The sequence below is a fragment of the Panthera leo genome, chromosome B1 (assembly GCF_018350215.1).
Source record: "Panthera leo isolate Ple1 chromosome B1, P.leo_Ple1_pat1.1, whole genome shotgun sequence".
In the NCBI taxonomy this organism is placed as follows: Eukaryota; Metazoa; Chordata; class Mammalia; order Carnivora; family Felidae; genus Panthera; species Panthera leo.
In genome coordinates, this window is record NC_056682.1 from 191,340,844 (window position 1) to 191,364,285 (window position 23,442).

The window sequence follows — 23,442 nt, forward strand, 5'->3', positions numbered from 1 at the left end:
AGGTCACGATCTCACAGCTCGTGAGTTTGAGCCCCGCATTGGGCTCTGTGCTGACAGCTCAGGGCCTGGATTCTGCTTCGGATTGTGTCTCCCTCTCTTTCTGCCCCTCCCCTGCTGGCACTCTGTCTCTCTCTCTCTCTCTCTCTCTCAAAAATAAACATTAAAAAAAAAAAAAAGAATAGGAACGGATTTAATCTGAAGAGCAAACATGCTTTAATAAGCCCTGTACCAGAGCTGATGACCAAACGCTCATTCATGGCTTTGAAAGCAAGAATAAATAGAAAATGTCTGGTCCATTTTACCAACAAGTTTCTCACAGGATAAAGGAAGATTTCAAGATTTCTGAAAACAAAGAGGCTAAAGAGTTTAAGAAAGTTACAGTGAAAGGGCAGCCTGGATCTCCAGACAGAACTCTTTGCAACTTAAGCAACTTTATATATATTATATTGCCTACTTTTACACAGAGGCCCAGGCATTATGGGCAGTGCGTGCATGCATGCAGGTGCCCCAGCAGAGAACCTGCTGCCACATCACCAGGAGCGCAGAGTCCATGATTCAGGTCGGTGTGCCCCGCCTGAACACCAAAACAGAAAAAGCTAATCATGGCACAGGTAAAGACAGCTCTCGCTTTCCTGCTTTGCTGTGCTCTACAGGGCCTGCTGCAGACTTGTAACTTGTGTGTATAGCACATAGGAGGAACAGTAAGACAGGGAAAATGTTCTTAAAATTCCCCATAAAATACTTCTAACTGCATGGAAGGCCACTTAAATAAAGACACCGCCCTCCTCTAAATGGAGCTCACGCTCTGCTTCCCTTCAAGTGTGTTTATGTGGCCACTGGGGATTCCTTTAGGAACACCCGAATGGGGAGGGCTGTTTTCCACTCACACACCTGTATGGTCTTCCCGTTCCTGGCTTTAACGACATCCCCAGGCTTGTTGGCCTTACCGCTGGGCATGTTTTCACAGAGAGGGGCCAAACCTATTGGAAAAGCATATATGAATGAACATGGAATGTGCCGGGTCCAAACTCACCCCCCCTGAGGACCGAGGCCACTGGTGGGCCATCAGAAGTATGCCAGAGACATCACCTTAAACAAGTGATCAACTTTAGCATCACCAGTGACCCAAATGACATCATGTGCACCAGCAACAGGAAGTGCACACTCATGTAGCGTTCTTATCAAGGAGTCTAATCTGATTCTATCCTGAAGACACAACCAAATAAATCCAAATTGTGGACCATCACAAGACAAGCCTGGACCCTTCAAAACTGCCAATGTCATGAAAGAATAAAATAAAAGGGGAGGAAAAGATTCCAAAATAGAAAAAAATTGGAGACATGGCAACCACATGCAATGTGTGATCCTTAACCGGCTCTCAGATTTCAAAAATAAAAACTTGTGTGTGCCTGTGTGCAGAAAATAATCATTTTTGTGGACAACTGGGAAGTCTGAATTAGGGGACTGTGTATCAAATTCCTGGAAATAATGGTATTGTTGTTGCACAGGGTGTCCTTGTTCTTAGGAGACAGACACACGCTGAAGCATTCAGGGGTGACCTGGCATATGTCTGCAACTTACTTTCAAAAGTTCAGCAAAATAGGACGAGGATATTGGCAGGACGGGGGAGGCACCTGTGAAACAGACCTGACTTCCAAGTTCACCTTCCCTTGGTATAAACCACGGATGGGACACCGGGCAGTCAGTTAACCTAAGTCCTCCCCCGCCATCCCCACACTCCTGCGACACAGCGAGCCCCCAGCAGCGTCTGTCATCCTGAATGACACAAAGGGTGGCTGTGGACGGAACACTTCTTGTGTCCCAGGCATTTTCTGTATTTCATGCCTTGTAATCGGCCACAAGCCCGATGAGGCCACCCCTGAATGAGCTGGAGGTGTTCTTCCACCCAGACTGCTGAGCAGTTTTCACTGGAGTTAAGTCACAAGCCCCACATTGGGTGCCCCTGACTGCTAACCACCGTCTGCAGAAGTACAAAAACTCAATTCTAGTTACGGCCCACATTTAACTCCACCAGTCCAGACAAGAAGACACTTAGCTACCAGCTTCTGCTCGAGGAAAAGCTATTTAAAAACCATTTCTTGGGGCAGCTGTTGGTTAAGCTCAGTCAGTTAAGCAGCCGACTGTGGATACTGGCTCAGGTCATGATGTCATGGTCGTGAGACTGAGCCCCTCCTTGAGCTCCATGGTGAGCACGAAGCCTGCTTGGGATTCTCTCTCCCTGTCTCTCTGCCCCTCCCTCGCTTGCTCTCTAAATTAGTTTATTAATTAAATCTTAAAAAAACAAACAAACACATTTCCTGATTTTTTTCAGGTTAGAGGAAACTATGTTTGCTGCTCATTCTGCCATTTGACTGGATTCCAGAACTCTCCAGGACACGCCCCTTGTCCCCTCACCTACGATGTTAATGGGTAGGTTCAGCTTGGCAGCAGAGACGATGGCTGAGCAGATGGTGGCAGCTCCTCCCATGTCAGCCCTCATGAGGTCCATATTTGCAGAGGCCTTGATGGAAATGCCGCCACTGTGGGGGGAAAGGACAGCAGCCGTATCAGTGGCGAAAGAGAGGGCTCATGTCCCTTTAAGAAAGAATATATAAGCTGAGGCATCATCTACCTGGCAAAGAAAATTCAAGTTTCTAAATTGAGAACCTGAATGACTTAACATTTTAAAAGATGGTATCACAGTCTTTATAAAAACATAAATGGGTGTCCTGGCTCATTTTATTTCTTGTTGAATGAAACACAGCAGTGTCAGTGGAGCCATTACTAAGTCATGTAATCGGTGCTGTTCAAACCCATCTCTGTATTAGCTCATTAGCTCCTGACACCCACATACACGTGTCTTTTCAGCAAATTTTGTGAGTCAGTCAACTTATTGAACCTGAGGGTCACAAACTGTTAAGAAAAGCCAACAAGCTCAGAAGACTGGGAGGATCCCTCGCAAGCCACAGAAGGACACAAGGACAATTCCTTCTGACACCCCTAAGGTGCACTCCATCCTGCTGATGGCAAAATACAACCTGAATCAGGCAGAGGCATGAGGAAGATGCTCCCCAGAAGCCTTAAAGACAGTGCTCAAACCCGAGAGCCGAGATGGGTTTCAGTTGGCAAGAAACCTAAACTACTGCCCCAAACAGGCTTCTCTGACTACCTAGTGACTTTTCTGCTTCCAGTCTGCAAGAGTCCGGAAGCCACAGGCTTTGCAGGCTGGGCCTGGAGCTGGGGCTCACACTGTGAGTTCTGAGATGTGCTGCTGACCTGACCTGGCGGTTCCAGAGTCTATTCCCTGCACTGAGGTCTGCTTTCCTTAGAGAGTAGGTCCTAATTCTCACTCATCTCAGAAGCTCTGGATAATTAGATGGCTGTCAATTACACCTAGAATTAAAGACGATCCACTGGCTCAGAATAAGAAAAGAAATACACTGTTGGTCCAAGAAGTCCAGGGAGAACCCCATGGGGGCAAAGGAAACACACTGGTACATGAGGTCATTCTGTCTACTGGCCACATCCTTCTCAACCTTCCATTCATGGGACTACAGTTCAAAGTAACCACCAAAGAGCAGCAGTTCTCACTGCTCACCTGTTAGACTGCTCTCAAATCCATCCATTTCTATTGAATCCATCCTGGTGAGGACATCATCACGTCATGGAGATGTCTGCCGCAGCTCCTATATATTAAGGTCTCCCTATGCCAATCTTATTACCCCCTTCATTTCATTACCCACACAACGACTTTTCTTACCAAAATACAAAATATCTCAACCAACATCCCAGCAGGCTTTCTGTGTGTGTGTGTGTGTGTGTGTGTGTGTGTGTGTGTGTGTGTGTTTGTGTGTGTGTATGTGTGTATAAAAAATCCTAAGCGGATTCTAAAATTGATATGTAAATGCAAATGATGCAGCCAAAAGAATTTTGAAAAAGAAGAGCAAAACTGGAGGGTCATGTTACAACATTTCAAGACAAAGCTGTACACATTAGACACTTGGTTGCAAGGTCCTGGGGAAATGACAAAGAGGCCAGAGTTAGACCCGTAATTATATGGTCAACTGATTTAACAACGGTGCAAGGTAGTTCAATGGAGAAAGGACAGTCTTTCAAAGAGACAGGTTTGCAACAAAAAGACATCCATATGGAAAGAAAAAAAAAAAAACGCCATGCTTTTCACAGCATATGCAAAATTTCAAAATGGATCATAGTCTTAAATGCTAAAACCGTAACACTTAGAAAAGAAAACACAGACCTGGGCGTTGGCAATAATTTCTTAAACAGGGCAACAAAAACATGAAGTATAAAAGTAAAAATTGATAAATTACACTTCATCAAAATTAAAACTGCTCCTCGAAAGAGGTCACTTAAAAAAATGAAAAGGCAAGCCTGAGAGTGGGGGAAAACAAGATACTTTCAAATACTGATCCCACAAAGGGTTTATTATCTAGAATACAACAATGTATACAATGTATAGTTTTAAAAACTTCTAACTCAGCATGACCATCAGTCCTATAAAAAAAAAAAAGGCGAAAGATTTGGACACTTCACTAAAGATATACCAACAGCCAATTCTCGCAGTGAGAATGCTAAACACCATTATTAGGGAACTAATCACACTCAAAATGAACCTCCGAGCTATGCCACACATCCCCAGGAAGAGCTAGAATCCAAGAATGACAGTATCAGGGGCTGGGGAGGACGCACCACAGCTGGATCTGTGTGCAGGAATGCAAAATGGCACAACCACTGTGGAGAAGTTCGGTCACTGTGTATAGTGAAACACGCAGTTACAATGAATATACTTTGGTGCTTCCATATAACGGAATACAACCCAGTGATAAAAGGCAACCAATTACTGATGTGACCAACATGAGTGAATGTCACAGACACGATGCAGAAAGAAAGAAGGCTTAAAAGAAAAGAAGAAAAGAAGAAAGAAGACTTAAAAGATCCCATGAGAATGAATTTCTAGAACAAGAAACACTCATCCACAGCCACACAAAGATGACTGGTGGCCTGAGGCAGGGGTGGGAAAGGGACACCTGCAAAATGCACCAGGCTGGTGTTTGGGGTGATGGAAGGATTCTGTTTTCACAGGAGCGGAGGCTGGTGCAGGGCTATGCATATTTGTTAAACTCCTCAAACTGAATACTTCAAGGATGAATTTCACTACACACATAAATCCCATGTCATCCTTTGCCTTGGCTAGAAACCCTTCAGTTACTTCATACTGTTTGTTCTTAGAGCCAAGTCCAAAATGCCACCGGTCCCAGAAGGACCCGGCTCTACCAACCTCTCCAGCCACTGTGTCCTCTTCCCTGTGAGGCTCTGCTGTAGGTGCTCTTTCAGCTCCAGGGGCTCCCTCGTCCTTCCTGCCTTGCAGCCTCCACCGTCCTTCCTTCCTCTGCCCGACTCCCTGCTGCACTACCCTCTCCTTCCCTTCCCAGACAGGCTTTATCTGAGCCTGTCACTCCTGCGAGGAAGCTTTCTACTTTACCAAGGTCTCCTTGCTCAAAATTCTCACAGCAAACACTCAAGTATGGAATTGAATTAACAATAAACTTCACACTGAACGTTAACGCTGCATTGAGATATGAGCCCAAGACAATATAAAATCATCACAATTGGCAAGACCATTAAACACAGCACCATTTTTGTGCTCTAATTTTTCCTTGCCATAGTGTTTTAGAATAAACACTTAAGTGACAGTAGCATATGAATGGAACTGAAAATCAATGTGCATATTTTGAATAGTATGAGCTTGAATCTTTTACTGAGGATCGTTTGGAGCCCAATGCTTCAAGGGAGAGGAAGTGGACCTGTGGGCGGAAGACACAGGAGGCTAACATCAGGAAGACTCTGCTGGCAGCCAGCTCTGCCCAGGACGGGCGTCACCGTGCCCAGCACACTCCTGTAAGGACACTCCATTCACGTACCAGAGTCTCTGAATGGGTGTGCACGTGTACTGGGGACACCCAGATTTAAGGGACACGTAGCAGCATTTTCCAAAGTAGTTTCCAGGGACCATGAGTCCCACGAGAAATAAATTCCCACCGAAGGGAATTTAGAAAATGCTACATCCTGTGCCCTGAGAAGTCCCATAGTTAAAACAAAGCAAAACGAAAATCTCACGTGTTTTATCCACCGCAATCTTTGGCCAAGTAATCCTTTTTAACTCTCACACTCAATTGGCATCTCTGAGCTAGTATTCAGCAGCCAACACTTCCTCCGGAAATACCCATAGCATCTTCTCCGCCTCAGTTTCTGCTTGCTTGAAACAGTCAGTTTCCAATTCTAAGGAATACTTACGGCTTAACAGGATTAATGGAAGCCAGGCTGGTCAGCTAAACAAAGCAACGTGAAACAGGGCAGACAGGAGGCTGTATGATCCAGACAGCTGCATCCCTGCATCCACACGAGGGATCTTTAACATCCACACGGGGAATCAAAGTGTATGGTGGAAAGATCAAGTCATATTAAAGACAGACCCAAGTTTGACTTCCAACACTAGGTATTAGCTATGGGGCTCTGAGCAAATTATTTCACCTCTCCAACTCGGGGTTTCCTTATCTATACAATGTCTGCCTAACTCCTAGAGGATAGACCAGGGGTAACATATGTAAAGTGCCTAACAGAGTCTCTGACACACAGTAATACATTTAAAGTAACGTAAGATTTGACCAAACACTGTGCTTTTGAAGCAAACTTTACATAAACAATACAAGTCCACACAAAGCATTCACCAAAATACAAAGCAAAGATGCATAAAGAGGTACCTGTCAAAGGTAATTCCCTTCCCAACAAACACCAGGGGCGCTTCGCCTGCATTGGGGCTGCCTCTATAGTGAATTTCCAAGAAGACTGGAGGCTCATCGGATCCTTTGGCCACACTTAGGAACGATCCCATTTCCTGTTCCTCAATCCAAGATTTGGGTCTACAGGGCAGAAAAGGTGAAAAGTCAACACACTTGCGGTTAGCTCTATTTCAAAGTAGCTTAGAAAAAGCTCATCTGTGTGTAAAACTCCTAAAATGTGCGACATAATGCTTCAATGATCACTTCCTAATTGCTTTCTGCATGTTCCTGAGCCAGTCACTTGATTCTAAGTGTTTCCTCATCTATTAAATGAGGTCAAAGATGCATCCGTCAGAAGATTAACTATAGAATTACTAAGAGAGCTCATCCATGGTGCGTAATACAATGTCGGATAACAGTACAGACTCAGTAAGTGCCTATTACTTGATTTGCTCCCCCTCATCTGCTCACACATATCCAAAGTTTGAACGCAAGATAAAGTTAGCGAGGCTCTCAAACCACAAATGGTGCTTAAAAACAGTTACAGGGTCCACTGCTTTATTTTTTGTATTTCTAAAATGACAAAAAAAAAAAAAAAAAACAAAAAAACCTAACCAACAAAAGAAAACAACAAAGAAAAACCCCCACAAAGCTACACTTCAATGAGTGAACTAAAGTATCGCCTTTCTTTGCTTTTTTAGAATTGCTGGAATTTGATCTTTTCAATGTTGGGACACCATTTCTCACGGTTTCAACTGCAGTTTGAGATGTCTGCTTGAAATGGGAAAACTAGTAATTATTTAACAAACACGGGATCGCTGGGGATGATCTAATGGTGGTGCCAACCAGAAAACAGACGCCATATCGCTATTCCTCGTAGGCAAGGGATACAAAGGGCTTTGTACTGGTTTCTGGCCACAGTAACTAGGCCAGGAGAGAAATCCTACACTCCTACCGGCCAAGCAGAAACAGCCATATCCAAGGAGTGCTCCTCCCACACTTGACTGCCCATTCGTTAAAACTATTAAACTAGGGGGGCGCCTGGGTGGCTCAGTCGGTTAAGCGTCCGACTTCGGCTCAGGTCATGATCTCGCGGTCTGTGGGTTCGAGCCCCGTGTCAGGCTCTGTGCTGACAGCTCAGAGCCTGGAGCCTGTTTCAGATTCTATGTCTCCCTCTTCCTCTGACCCTCCCCTGTTCATGCTCTCTCTCTCTCTCTCTGTCTCAAAAATAAATAAATGTTAAAAAAATTAAAAAAAAAAAAAAGAAACTATTAAACTAGGGTTGTGTCATGGAGAGATGGCTGCCAGACTCTAGAGAGAAAAGAACATAAAGACAGAAGGTTGACAATTAAAAACAAAACAAAACCCACTTCAAAAGCAGCAAGGCTGTATAACATGGGCATTTTTTAATCACAAACTCAGTACTTGATGCCTTGTTAAAATCCTGTCCTTCTGGAAGTCCTGTCTGTATTTCTCTGATTCGTACCCATCCACACTACAGCCGTCAGATGCAGCTGCCTCAGTTTAATGAATTATACCGACCTGACCCACCTCCTCTCTGGCCGAACCTCCCCTTGGCTGGGCCACCAGCCCCGCAGTTTCCAAGGGACCACCAAACACATGCTTCTGCACCTGAAATGCCCCACCCCACTCTCTCCATCTGCTAATTTCCAAGGAACCTCCAGACTTTGCTTAGGCACCCTTTTCATTGGCAAACTTTTCAACTTTCCCAGAACCCTCCTTGACTATCTGCTTGGGCAGGATCCTCCGCACACCCCCATTTTCCTGCCTGTTCCTTCCTGTAAGCTCCTCACTTCTTTGAGGTCAAGGACCACCACCATCCGCATTTGCGTGCCCAATTCCCAGGCACACAGGAGGCACCCTCACTGGTGTGTAACCACACAGTCACTATCCGCTGACACAAAGTAGCTCTGGTGTCTCCTCAGATCAAAAAAGTAACAGTCTTTGCCAAGATACCTTTATAGAGAGACTAAATGTTGCTACAAATTAAACATATGCTAACTGTTCCAAATATCTTATCAAGCTCTGGATTTTATCTTATCAAGTGCTGCATTTTCTAAAAACTATACATTTTTATTCACTCTATCTAGACCATAGGGATTTCCCCAAATAACGTGAACTCCAGTCACAACTAAGTACTGAAGATATTTTAAATGGAAGCTCCCCTGAGATACAACACTGGTAGTAAACAATTATCTAGGTAAAGCAAATATCCACTGACTTATTTTAATCATAAATTTCCCCCAAGGTCAGACTTGTTTTGCTTACAGGGTTATGGGGAGATCACAAGAGGGTAACAGAACCTGGAGGGGTAGCTTTTACCTCCCACAGCCCAGCTGCTGACGATGACCACACAGGGCTGCCCAGGAACCAGCTCTGGTACCCAATTTAGGAATCTACAAGGCAGAGATTCTCATTTCATGCCAACTTAGGCACGCTGTGCTCTTTACTTATGTCAAAAAACGATAGAAATAATTCACCAAAACAAGATACACAAATTATCAAAAAGCTAAACGGTTACAATTTGATCCAACAATTCAACTCCTAGGTACACACCTAAGAGACATGAAAACATATGTTCATACAAAAACATGGACATCAATGCTCAGAGCCGCATTATTCATGGTATCCAAAAGGTAGAGAAGCACCCGAATGTTCACCAACTGATGGCTGGGTGGGGAGATGGAAATGAAGAGTGCCTGCTAATGGGCACAAGGTTTCTTTTTGGGGTAACTGACATGACGCTGAATTACCTGACATGAACCTCTGTCTTACTACTAGCACTCTTGAGATTCTTCTCAATAATTTCAGCAAATCTGGTTGGCGTCATCTCATTGGCTGGAGTCTCCATCAGGTGGCGTGCCAAGTTCTGTCCAGAAGCAAAGAGGACTCCCTTCTGCCAGGCCTCCTGGTCCCCACTGGTAGAAGAAAGCACAAGGTCACCACGAGACAACCTGTCAAGACACTAACTGTGTCGCAACTAGGAGGGCCCTTACCCTATAAAAACAAAAGACAAAGACTACAGGTGCAAAACGGACACATGGGACCTGGATCATTCTCTGTGCTCTGACCTGGGGGGGGGGGGGGGGGGGTGGGCAACGTATAAGAGCTAGAAAACAGCCCTTGCTGAGCTGAGTCAGAGGTGGTAAGCATTTTGCATTTCATGTGCATGAACAAGGGGTGGACTGATGGGTCTCTGAAGCCCTAACTCTAACACACACTGATGGAGGAGGTTTCCACATTTCCAAAGGCCCGTGTTGTCTTCCTTCACTGCATCAGGGATGATGCAGCCCCCAGTGCTCACTGGAGAGCAAGCACACTGCAAAGTCCTGAAGTGGACGTGAAGGTCTTTCTGCCTTCTCTGTGCCTGGGTCAGGGCTCTGAATACCACCGCACCGAAGGGCAATGACCAGCTTTAAGAGAAAGGACATGCGCATGTGTTTCACGATCCCAGCTCTTCTTCCTTTCTTTTTTTTTTAAGTTTGTTTGTTTATTTATTTATTTATTTAGAGAGCAAGTGCGCATGGGGGAGGGACATAGAGGGAGAGAATCTCAAGCAGGCTCCTCACTATCAATGCAGAGCCCAACCCGAGGCTCAAACCCACAAACCATGAGATCATGACCTGAGCTGAATCAAGAGTCAGATGCTTAACTGATTGAGCCAACCAGGTGGCACCACCACCCCCCGCCCCCACCAGCTCTCCTTATGTACAACAGGAACTAATACAGGTGGCATAGAGACAGATAAAACAGCTCGTAGTTTGGAGGGTTTGCCATTTGCCATACGCTTGACAGTGTCTTTCCATCATCATAAAGGCCCTAGGAGGCTGGAATTACAGCTCTACTGAACAAACGAAGAACGTGTAACGGAGACTTCAATCACTTCGCTGACGTTACTCAGCCAGCAGGCAGGGGAGCCAGGATTCAAAGCCCGACTGACTGGTCACGGGGCCCTCATTCCAAACCAGTCCACGACAGCTGCCAACCACCGGGCTGTGTCCTCACAGCCCCACCTCTTGAAGGTCTCACCTCTGTCTGTTCCTAACAAGAGAGGCTTTATCTCCCAGACCCCAGGATAGGGCTGCAATATAGCAGGTGCTCATTAAGTCGGCTGAGAAATGAGTCTCCCCGCTAGACCCCAAGAGCAAGGAAGATAGCTCTTCCTCTGTGTATCCTGGAATTTAACTCAGTGCCTACAGATGCTGGCTAAATGAAAACTGTTTGTATCAAAACCCGCTGGGGGGCGCCTGCGTGGCTTAATTGGTTAAGTGTCCGACTTCAGCTCAGGTCATGACCTCATGATTTGTGAGTTCAAGCCCCAAGTTGGGCTCTGCACTGAAAGCATGGAGCCTGCTTGGGATTCTCTCTCTCTCCCTCTCTCCCTCTCTCTCTCTCTCCCCCTCTCTCTTCTCTGCCCCTTCCTGGATCATGCTGTCTTTCTCAAAAATAAATAAATGAATAAACATTAAAAAAGAAAGAAAGAAACCTGCTGAGACCTACCTGTCACCTTATTCCCTCCCTCTTCAGAGAGCTAACTGGGTCTGGCTTCCTAGTAACCAGCAAGCATGGAGGGAGTAGGAAGCCATGGGTCAAGACGTGCACATGGCGAAAGCCAGGAGCAGAACATGGACAGTTACCATACTCTTAAAACGGCTAAAGTGATGCAGGAGGTCACAGATAAGCCATGTCGCAGTGCCTGTACTGAAAAACTCATATGTGGTCATATCCAAATATCCCACTATCTGAAGGTCAAGAAATGCAACCCCGGGCCTGGCTTCGTTCCATCACCTTCCGTGGAGCTTTGCCGATACAACCACTTTCTTCTTCTGCTTCAGGTCATCATACTCATAGAGACCGAGCACTGCTCCTTCTGCAGCCGCCTGCGCATCTCCACAGGGATCCACCTCGACCGAAGAGATCTCCAGGTCCTGAATCTGCCTGCACCCCGCTTCAGAAGGACAGAGGAACCGGAAAACTGGAGTCAGTCAGAGGCAACTCACTAGCGAAAGGCAGAGGCATGGTTGTGGGCTGAGAAAAGAGGACTGGGGCTCAAATCCCAGCTGACACTTGACCTTTCTTAGCCTCCATTTCTCCTTCTGTAAAGTGAGGATGTGTACATGCCTCACAGGTTGTGGAAGACAGACTCACAGACAAAAGGACGCATCTAGCTCCTGGCAGAGGGGGCCATCAGAAGTGGCTGCTGTCACCATATTACTTCAGAAACACTACAATCTCCTGATGAAGCTTCCCAGTCACCAAGAGCTTGCCAGATTAGCAATAGCAAAGAACTGAGTCAAGTACATTAGTAACACAGCACTTTATTAAGATCAGGTCAGCAAAAAGTTGCAAATAAAAGTTATGAACGAATCACTCCCCGTGAACTTTGAAAGTAGATTTAGCAAGCACAGATGAAATACACAGAGCCAAAGATCAGTCAAGCTAATTGCCACCGCCTCGGCAATGTCTTCAAAGCGTCTTTAACCACAGTCTCTGTGGTAAAGGCCTCACTCTGCTGCTCAGCTTTGCAGTGACTCAGCTGCGTCTTCCTCAACTTGTAAACCACGCACACAGCCAAGTGGGACAGGCACCTACCTTTGGTAAGCAGTAATAAACAAGCACCCTGCACTTTGCAGCCCTTTTCTCTGACTGGTAAAAAAGAGGAATCCACATCATTTAGAAGTTGGGCAACAACAGGTTCGTATTACAAAAAGCAGAAATCCACTGTAACTTTCTGGTAAAATCGAGCTCTAAGGTCCTACTACACGAGTGAATAAATGGTCTGAAAGCTCCAAACACAAGCTATGGAAATACCCAAACTAAAACTCCATAAGCTAACCTTCTGTAGCCAACATAAGGCCAGGCATACGGTGTAAGAGAAACTGAATATTTACTCAGATGAGGGTTTTCTCTGTGACCGCAGACGGGTGGTGATTAAGAGGATAAAATGAGGGGAAGAGAGAATTTAAAGACGACATCCTCCAGATTCTCCATCAACCTTACACTTCACAACGGTAATGACCTGCCACAGCAGCTCTGATGTTTTCTTTGCCTTCATGCCAGTTTTCCTGGTCATCAATTCCAGCTGTCTTTCTGCCGAGGCCGACCACCACCACGCTCGGGAAGTCCTGTTCGGCACACACACAAAATCAACCACTTCCTGTCTTTAAAACATCCTTTTCAAGCAGGAATGGTACATGAGCTCCCACACAACTACCTTCGCCTCAGCACAGGAACTTCACCGTGTAATTCGGTTATTTTGGTTTTTTTACCCTGTATCTTGGTAAAATTTTATCACTTGTGTATTTAAAAGGTAGAGTGAATGGGGCGCCTGGGTGGCGCAGTCGGTTAAGCGTCCGACTTCAGCCAGGTCACGATCTCGCGGTCCGTGAGTTCGAGCCCCGCGTCAGGCTCTGGGCTGATGGCTCGGAGCCTGGAGCCTGTTTCCGATTCTGTGTCTCCCTCTCTCTCTGCCCCTCCCCCGTTCATGCTCTGTCTCTCTCTGTCCCAAAAATAAATAAAAAACGTTGAAAAAAAAAAAAAATTAAAAGGTAGAGTGAAGATAATCCTGCAAATAATTCTATGTAATTTGAGTACAGAAATTCTATGGCAATTGAATAAAGAAAGTCGATAGACTGAGGAATGCAGGAGATGCTGTGCTATTTGACCGCAAACTGCCTGTCAAATCTAACTAGTATTTATGGCTTAATACGGTGACAAAAGCATGCAAACAATCTGATAGGAAATTTTCTCCATGACTACGCAGTCCCCATACTTGGCACTCAGGAGGGTGCTCACTGAGGCTTTGCCAAATGAACCTAATCTTCATCTCATACCTCATGCAGACCATAAAAGGTTCGGGTTTTGCCTGCCTTCAGAGGAGGTCCAGATCTAAAACAAGAGGAAATAGGTTTTAAAATCTAGTTTGCTCTGCTCCTTTGGGCAGTGACATATTCACACCTTTAGGTTTATTATAATACTCTGCTGCTTCTGTGAGTTTGCTGCATTTATGCTTTTATCAACATACAGAATTCTCACAGGTCTGATTTTTCAGCTGCAGCACTTCTAATTCTAGCTCAAAAATTATTCAGCAAACTTCCACATTACAGTTCATACAAATTTATATGAAAACAACTACAGGAAGCAACACCATGGATGGGTAACGTGTGGCTACAGAGGAGAGCGGAGCCCCAGATGAAGGCGAGCCTGAATCTCCCATCTTCGTCATGGTTGACCTGACTGCAGTGTTCAGCCTGGAGACTGTTGGGGCGGGTGGGGGGTTATATACAGATGGGATACAGTTCAATTTCAAAACAAAGCAGATGGCAAAGCCTTATAGCTAGAGAGCTGGATGCCCTGGTCCCAGAGCTGATAGTTATCGGTCAGGAAGGCCAGGTTGAACTATACTTTGTCAGGCTGGCTTTTGCATTAATGACTTAATGACAGCATTTGAGAAGGTGGTCTACTGGTGAAGGACTGGTCATTGAGAAGGGACACAAGTTCTGTTGCCCGGTGATGAGACAATTACTACGATTATCAGATTACATCTATTAGATTCTAGTAGGTTGATCTATAACCCACATAGTATGTACTTGCTGTGGCTTTATGTTAACACTTCTCTTTCTGCCAAAAGTGGCCCGCAGCTCAGAAGGACTTAGAAACTCCAATGTTTCCCTACCTTCTTTAAACTGTAGCTAAACCAAAAGTGCTCCAACTATAGGCCCCACCCAGACTTACTGACTTAGAATCTGTAGTCCAACTATACCCCCAGGTGATTCACTTTGAGACTCTGAGAAGCTCCTGAAACCCAAGGCATGCCAAGAAAGGAGTGACACCCTCAAGCAGTTTTGAACTAGTCCAGGGACACTGTCCCCCATAAGTGAAGGGGCATTAGAGGAGGTAGACAGGCTGGTGGGAAAACAGGCGGGTAGGAAGAAGGTGAGCTAAGGAAATCTGGTACTTTCCAGATCCTTCTGGGTCAGTTTCTCATAACATGTTTGTGATCCGAAGTAGCCTGACTTCCCAGAATTGTACACCCACCCCTACTAAAAGGCAAAGTACCAAAGTGCATTCCAGGAATGAATACTTTCACTTCTACTGAGAAGATAGCAGCCAACTTACTTCCGTTCATTTTTATCTACTAACAAAGCATTAAAAAAAAATTCTCTTTCGATTTCAGGGCGTTTTAAAAACCAGAACCCATAGGTGAATACTTACATGTTCAAAACTTCTCTCAACTTTCCAGACACTAATTTATCGAAATTCTCCCCTGCACTTGTAAACTGCGGCACATCGTCTTCTTTTTCTTTGTTATAGATTCCTAAAACAAGACCCTGAGAAAGAATAAGCCAGAAAAAAAAAAAAAAAAAAAGAATATAATTACAGTAGATCCCTTAGGGAGACTCAAAGGTCCCCACATTCCAGAAGCAGCAAATAATTCCACCCAAACTGCGTTCCCCTCAAGGACAAAGCTGAAAAAGAAGTAGGTGCTGGGCAGTCCGCTACACTCACATCCTGCCTAAAAGTTTCAAATTCCTGCCAAAGCAAGGCTGTAAGTACTACCTGTCCTGGGTCTTCCTGGTCTCTCCCAACAAATGACTTTCACCAAATAAAGCGTTTCCTTTTTTACTTCCAAATAAAGAAGGGCAGAAAGGTGTTTTGTGTAAGAAAACAAATTCATTTTTTAACCAAGTTAGACCTCAAAAGGGGTTTAGAACAGGCCACCCCAAAATATGTCACTTGGGCATATTGATTATTTTGAGCTAAAGACTCATGAATAAAAAGCAGGTGCAGGAAAGGCTCTCTGACATCCCACTTTCCACCTAAAAGCAGGGCAAAAAATTTCCCATAAGAAAGGTACTTTCCTGTACTGAGAAGAGAACATTCTTATCACCAGAAACTGGGAGTTGACATTAAAACAGACCTACACAAACAAACCTACTAAAATCACCCTTATCTTCCATTAATTTCCGCCATATACTTCCTAGTCAGTTACATAGCTTACTGCCCCAGCCCAAGCCCCTTTGTCTTGTCACACCCCCACAATTTCTCACTGTTTAAAAAGGTATGTAAGCTTTTAGGCCTCAGGCACTTTGGGTCTTCATTTTCCTTTTGAAAATTCCCATGTACGTGTAAAAACATCAAAAAAATTTTGTTCGCTTTTCCCTGTTAATCTGTCATATGTCCGTTTAATTGCCAGGTCCAGCCACAGAACCCAGCCAAGTAGAGGGAAGTTTTCCCTTCCCCACAATCTTCAAATGCAAATCTCAGGTATCCTGGGATGCGATCACAGCAAAGCCAATGGCTGCACCTGCCAATACAAATAAGCACTCTGGCCAACTCATAGGCTGAAAGAGAAGAAAAGAAAAAGGAGGCATCTTCACAGAGAGGCAGGAGAGGCAGGAGCAGAGCACTGTGCCCAGTACTTAGGCGGCTTACCCGTCAAGTCTCCAACAACTGAAATAAGGAAGTCACCCTAGGAATCACTATTTGCCTTTGCATGACAATTTTTGACTTTAAAATGTTTTCTGCCTTACAGCAACTCTGTGAGGTAGAAAGGACATGTACTCTTCTTCCCACAGACCAGGAGACAGAAACCTGGTGCAGTAATACTAGCCCATGTGCAATAACAGAACTGAGCAAGAATCCTAATTACCTTCTCTGACAGTCCTTCATCTTTGCCACAAAATCACACTGGTACTTGGACCAAACAGCATCCTTTCTCTTTTCCATCAAACAAAAACACCGCTTCCTCGGCATAGCTTTCCCGGCTTCTAATCTTCCTAAGACTGCCCACTGCCCGGTATTTGGTGAAACCAATGAGGAACTGAGGAGACGGGAGCCAGCTGCTGTCTGGATAGGTGTTGCACAGTATTGGAAAGAACAGGGGATAAAGTATCTGGTTCACCTGCCATACAGAGGGAGGCCTGAGCTCAAGCCGCATCTAGAATATTCCTCACCAGGGTCATTCTTTCTGGTTCTCAAGCATGACTCCCAAGTCTGTGCTCCTTTCACCGAACCATCCCCCTTCCAGATCCTCACCCCAATAGTGACCTTCATAATTTTTTTTTTTGATCAATTGGATGGAAAAGGCTTTTCTCCCGCCAAGACGCTCTTCTTCTGATTTCACGAAGATATAGGTGTCTGTGCAAAGCCCTTTTCCCTAGAGAGACACTATTTTCCCTCTAGAAACTCTTTCAGGCAATTTGCTCCCGGTGGACCTGTTTTCCTGGTCTTCCACTTCAGCAGGCGGTGGGAGCTGGTGGGAGTGGGGCCCGAGGCTGGCCGCCTCTGGGACCTTAGGGGACGCTGCGCTGCACCTCACGAAATGTGAGCTTCGTCCTAGCTACTGTGACAGCCACACTGGCACCATCCCTTCCTGGGACACAGCGAGGACTAAACAAAACAATGCATCAGGATACGGTAGCTACAGCTATCACTCTCTCTCGGCCAGAGCTCGGATCCTAGCACTCCCCCAAGCAAAAGAAGGAAGGGAGCGCACCGCTGAATGCTCGGGGGATGGGCAGCCCAAAGCCGCCCGCCCCTGCCAGAGCCCAGCTCGGCAAAGACAGGGAACTTTGGAACCGGTTTCGGCAACTTGGCGCAGAAGCCCGGACACCGCGGTCTCGACCCGCCCCGAAGCTCCGGTCGCCCCGCGCAGGACTCCCGCGGCGGCCTCTCACCTTCGTCATGTCTGCGGCAGCGAAACCCCGTCCCCAGACACGATTCACGCCCAGACGTCGGACGACGACTCGCCCAGCAGCCGGAAGGGGCAGCAAGAACATCTTCCCGGCTCGGCCCCAGCACCGCCCTCCAGCGAGCACGTGGCGCTTCGGGAGGACGGGCGCGTGCCGGGGGGGTGGGGCTTTCGGGAACGGCGGGCGCGCGCCCAGGGGGCGGGGCAGGTGCCAGAGAGCGTGCGGGGCTGGAGTCAGAAACTGGGCACAAGGTCACCAGGGGCGCGGCTTTTGGGTGCGGCCGGCTTGCGCGTGCCCGAGCTTGGGCGGGACCGAGTGTGCTTGCGCCTGGGGTGGGAGAGGGCAGATGCCAGGGGGCGGAGCGCGCAGGCACGCACCATCAGACTGGACGGTGCTGGGACGGACGCTAGGGCGTGGCGAGGGCTCGGGGGCGTGCCAGCTCTCCGACGAGAGCGCGAGAGAGGGGCGGAGTCGCGGTACTGGCGTACCACAAGGGGCGGGTACGGAGGCGGGGCTCCAAGGAATCCCCGGGAGCTAGGAAGAGGAGTGTGGTTTTACCCTACAGGTCCGAGTAGTGAAGGTGGTCCTATCGAGTTATTTTTATTCATATCCTCTTGGGGAACGTTTTTGAACTTCTGTCTGGTCCAGGAGTGTAATACGTCAGTTAGCCCAAATGCTATTTTTGAAAACAGGGGCTTTGTGAATAGTGTTCAATATTTTAACATCATTTTCCTTTTTCTAAAAAAAAAAAAATTTAATGTTTATTTATTTTTCAGAAAGAGACAGAACACGAGCAGGGAAGGGGCAGAGAGAGAGAGGGAGACGCAGAATCTGAAGCAGGCTCCAGGCTCTGGACTCAAATCCACAAACCGTGACATCATGACCTGAGTCAAAGTCGAAGCTTAACTGCCTGAGCCACCCAGATGCCCCCATCATTTTCCTTTTTTTAAAAGGGTTTTAGGGGTTTCTGGGTGGCTCAGTTGGTTAAACATCGGTGGGACTCTTGACTCTGGCTCAGGAAGGAAGGAAGAAAGAAAGGTGTTTAAAAATATAAATAAGAGGATTTTAAATTTTTATTGTAAAAAAACCCCCACACATGGTGGAATGCAACTCTGAGAACTTAGAAGCACAAGGTGAGTTACAAAACCATCCATAATGTTATACCAGTGTCTGATCCTAATTTTAGCTGGATCTTTGATTTTAGCTTAGGGCACAGGGTGGTGGCAGGGATCCACCAACTGAAGTGTGCTTCAAGGACCATAGCATTTACGTTTTCATATACTTAATGGGAAGGAAGAAATAAATCTCACAGCCCCCAAGTAACTTTAGTCCTTACCAAACAGTATTTATTATTGGCCACTTAGGGATGTAAGACAGTCTTTGATCAAACCTTAATTTTACAAAGTGTTCACTAAGGTACAACAGGATTTAAAAGGGTCCCTGGCCACAAGGACTCTTATGTAGTAGAAGCAAGATATATCATGACTGTGAGAGATAAAAATAGACGGTATTTCATTGAGTGATATGTGCCTATGCTCCAGTTCTTTCTGCCCCCTTCTCTGCTTGACTAAGACTTTGTCTGATGCCAGGAAACCTTCAATAACATTCCACATCTGGGTTATGTGCACTACTTTTGCTCTGAAAGCAGCTTGTCTCAGAGAACTAATTACTGTGTGCTCATTGTATGTTTCCCCTCAGGCATTTTGGGAGCCAAGGTTTTCATGTCTTGATTTCCTGTCCCTAGATGTAGAGTATAGATGGTGGCTGGCACATAAACAAGGTGTTCATAAAATGAATGAAAGCATTGATCAAGGTCTAGTGGATATAGCTTTGATAATTAAAGAACAGGATAGGTCTCACTTGTAGTCTTTAGATACTAAATGCAAAACTAAAAAAGTTTGAAATGAGCCAGGCGAATGAGAAGGATTTAGATGATTGAGGAAGATATGAAAATAGGGAGGAGTGTGTGGGAAGTTATTGGCTTGGCTTGGGGAGAGTGATCAGGCCTGCCTAGAATGAAAGGTGGTTATAAAAGAGAGTGATGCTGGATTAAAGAGGATCTTGAAAGGCTGGCAGAGTTTATTATCAATGTGAGAGTCCACATGGACTCGATAATGTACTTCATAGAAGCTGGAGGACCTAAAACCTATGTTTTAGTACACCTGATAGAGGTTGGCATGAAGGGTAGAAGAAGATTGAACAGTTTAGGGGAAAGTTACACCTTCATGGAAACCTGTGCATTGTCCAGAGAGACTATGAGGAAACTCCTCTGGCGTATCTGATTTAGATTCCAAGGAAGTTCTTTCACAACTCTGACAATTGTTGGGCAACACAAGTCTTGTTTATAGACATGCAAATTATGTCCTGTCCAATAGAAGTGAGTTGACTGCCCTCTCTCTCCCATGGAACCACATCCTCCACACTTGGATTTAGATGTCTGATGGAGTCTCATACCTCTGACCACACCCTGCAAACCTGCTCCAACCACAGCCTTCCTAGTCAATAGCCTCCCTGTTCCCATCCTCACTGATGACAACTTGTCTCCATGTGCATATTCATTTCAGTATTCTTGATCTATAAATTCATGGGTTCTCAGAATTATCTTTTGAGCTAGTTATAAACAACAATCTGTTTCCTTCATGAGTTAAATAAAATCTTTAACATGTATTCATCTCTATGTCCATATAAGAGCCATGATTATAACTTTTTTGGGAAAATTATCTTCTAACAGCAGGGAGGCTGACTAAAGGCATGAGTTTTTGACAGACTTTCTAGATGACTCAATTTGGGAAATGAAAGTTAGAATCAGCTAGACACAGCTTACGGATGTGAGACAACATACACCACTACCCTGTTTAGGACCCAAACACTCTCTTCTTGCTTGGGGAAAAGCGATGAAGGTAATGGGCGATGGGGAGTTTAATTATAAATGTTAACTCTCTGGTTCTTGGGTGGGTGGCTCGGTCATTTGAGCATCTGACGCTTGATTTTGGCTCAGGTCATGATCTCAGGGTCATGAGATTGAGCTCATGTTGTGCTCACCACTGAGCATGGAGCCTGCTTAGGAGTCTCTCTCTCTCTCTCTCTCTCTCTCTCTCTCTGTTCCTCCCATGCATGTGCACGCTCTCTCCCTCTCTCTGTCTAAAAAAAAGAAAAAAATGAAAAAACGTTGACTCTAACGTAACAATGGGACATTGGAGGGAAAAGCAGAAGGAAAGAAGTCCAGTGGAACTTGAGCTGATTATGCAGACTTTCACAGAGTGAGTTCAATAGCCAGGAGTCTGATGGTTTCCCTACAGAAGCCATCATGGAGCAAGATGAACAAAGGGAAAAGACAGAGCTTGTAGCAGATACCCTCTGTCAGGAGATGGAGAAACCCAAGAAAGAGGCAAAGTAGGGAGTGGTCAGAGAGGCAAGAAGAGGACCTGATCATATAAACATTGATGAGTAACAGTCATTTAGCACCTCATGGGGCACCCTGGACAGGTAGTAATTCAACACTGCTTCTAGCTGATACGTTTAAAACATCAACACTTATTTAGACGGAGAAAGGGAGAAGCATTTTCTAGTAATAAAAATTATATACTTTTAGCTATGTTCAAGTTTAGGAAGTTGCTACATGCAATAACCCTAGCATAATATTTTAACTTGTTTCACATCTTCTTTCACTTTATAGCCTCCCTCCCCCCGCCAAGCCAAATCATGACTGGATGATGTTAGTCACTCACAGTCACTGAGGATAAAGGTAACCTTCACCCTGTGGTAGAGTCTGTGAGTTGTCCCCCAATATTAGTCTCCCTCCTTTCTCTAGTACTGGAAGCTTTAGCCAGGCACTTTGCCATCCAATGAAACTATATTTTCCAGTCTCTTGCTGGTAGGATGGTTCTGTGATTGGGTTCCAGCTAATGGGAGGGAATGGAAGTGAAGTATGCATGTGAGACTTACAAAGCACGGCCCTTCTTTGTCCATTTGTTCATTTAAAAATACTTATTGAATATTCAGTGCCAAGCACTGTTCTAGGCACTTGGGATCCATCAGTGAATAAAAGAGACAAAGATCCCTGCTAATTTGGAGCTTATATTCTAGTTGGGAGAATCAAACAATAAACATAAGGATTATGAGAAGTTATCTACATAAATTATGTTGTGTGTGAGAAGATAATACACGCATGCAATAGAAAAAAGAAAAGGCAGAGCAGAGCAAAGGGGTTGAGAGCAATCAGTGAAGGGGAATGTGATGCAGTGTTCAATAGGGTGGTCAAGGTAGGCCTCATTGGAAAAATGACATTTGAGCACAGCCTTGAAGGAGGTGAGAAAATGAATAGTGAGAATATCAGGGGAAAGAGCTTTCCTGGCTAATGTCATCAACTAGGAAGGCTGTGGGCAGAGCAGATTTGCAGGAGGTGGTCAGGGGTATAAGATGTCCATTAGACATCCAAGTGGAAATGTGGAGGAAGTAGCTTGATAGAGGAGTCTGGAGTTCAGGAGAAAGTTCTGGGTTGGAGATACATATTTGAGAGTCGTTGGCATGAAGACGGTACCTAAAACCATGAGTCCACAAAAGGAGACGTGTAGATAGAGGGGAAAAATCAAAAAGTAAAGCACCAAGGATTGAGCTCTAAGGTCCTTCAACACGAAGATGTTGGAAACAAAGAAGAACCAGCACACAGAATAAAATGTCACAACCAATGGGGCAGGAGGAAAACTGAGAGAGTAGTTCCTTGAAAAAAGCCTTAAGATTTCTGTAAAATGGAAAAGGGAGCCTTCCTCCTCCTCTTCTCCCCTTCTCTGTCACTGGAAGCACAGGCTTAGTGGAGGGGCGAGAACAGCAACCCTGTAAAACCATAAGCCACAGGAAGCTGGTCACCAACAGCAGGAGGCCAGTGAATCGTATCTGGACTGCTCATACCCCAACTGTCACTTTGTTTAGGCCACTGATATTCTATCCTTTGTTATAGCAGCTGAGTTTGAATTCTAACTAAAACACAGATAACAGATAACATTACAAAGCTTTGCTTAAAATCGGTTTTCAATTCTGGGACACCTGGGTGGCTCAGTCAGTAAAGCGTCTGACTTTGGCTCATGGCCTGATCTCACAGTTTGTGAGTTCAAGCCCCGAGTTGGGCTCTGTGCTGACAGCTCAGAGCCTGGAGCTGGCTTCAGATTCTGTGTCTCCATCTCTCTCTGCCCCTCCCCCACTCACACTCTGCCTCTGTCTCTCTCTCTCTCTCTCAAAAATAAACATTAAAAAAAATATTTTCAATTCCCCCACCCTAGTTTCAAGCTGAAATCTTTCCCACATCTTATTCGTTCTCATTCTTACTTTGGTTTTCTTTTTTCTTTTCCAAACTGGACAGATTCTTGTGGGGGAGTATTGGACGTTTTACAATTCAGATAATAAAACAAATCACTATGCCATAGTACTGTTTGCTTTCCTTTGATGGTGAGTCTAGACAGAGAAGCTGTCAAATGGGCTGGTCTGAAAGTGTGGGGTGGGGTCTGCCGCTGCTCCCCTTAAAACATACACGTTTAGGGGCGCCTGGGTGGCTCAGTCGGTTAAGCGTCCGACTTCAGCTCAGGTCACGATCTCACAGTCCGTGAGTTCGAGCCCTGCGTCAGGCTCTGGGCTGATGGCTCAGAGCCTGGAGCCTGCTTCTGATTCTGTGTCTCCCTCTCTCTCTGCCCCTCCCCCGTTCATGCTCTGTCTCAAAAATAAACGTTTAAAAAAAAAATACACGTTTAAACTAATATAACATTGTATGTTATTTATACTTTGGTAAAAAAGAAAAAATTTAAAGCCTTATACATTTGTATCACACAAAAAATAAATTCACAGAGAAGAGGACCATCATGAGGAGAATTTGATTTTCCTTTGAAGGTATTATGTACCTTGACAGGAAGTAATCAATTTTTATTTCACTAGATGTA

At 45.4% G+C, this 23,442-nt stretch overlaps 1 protein-coding gene across 1 annotated transcript in view; it reads right to left on the bottom strand.

Moving 5' to 3' along the window:
* Window positions 1–17,653, bottom strand: part of LAP3 (leucine aminopeptidase 3) — a 29,668-nt gene extending 12,015 nt beyond the window's left edge. The window contains exons 1-9 of the mRNA XM_042936827.1: window positions 17,501–17,653; window positions 15,036–15,151; window positions 13,655–13,709; window positions 12,841–12,946; window positions 11,610–11,769; window positions 9,575–9,739; window positions 6,783–6,941; window positions 2,416–2,540; window positions 892–980 (exon numbers count right to left, since the gene is read on the bottom strand). Of these exons, the coding sequence (XP_042792761.1) occupies window positions 892–980; window positions 2,416–2,540; window positions 6,783–6,941; window positions 9,575–9,739; window positions 11,610–11,769; window positions 12,841–12,946; window positions 13,655–13,709; window positions 15,036–15,151; window positions 17,501–17,602 (1,077 nt within the window). The 5' untranslated portion in view covers window positions 17,603–17,653. The remainder of the gene's footprint in view (window positions 1–891; window positions 981–2,415; window positions 2,541–6,782; window positions 6,942–9,574; window positions 9,740–11,609; window positions 11,770–12,840; window positions 12,947–13,654; window positions 13,710–15,035; window positions 15,152–17,500) is intronic.
* Window positions 17,654–23,442: the final 5,789 nt, after the last annotated feature.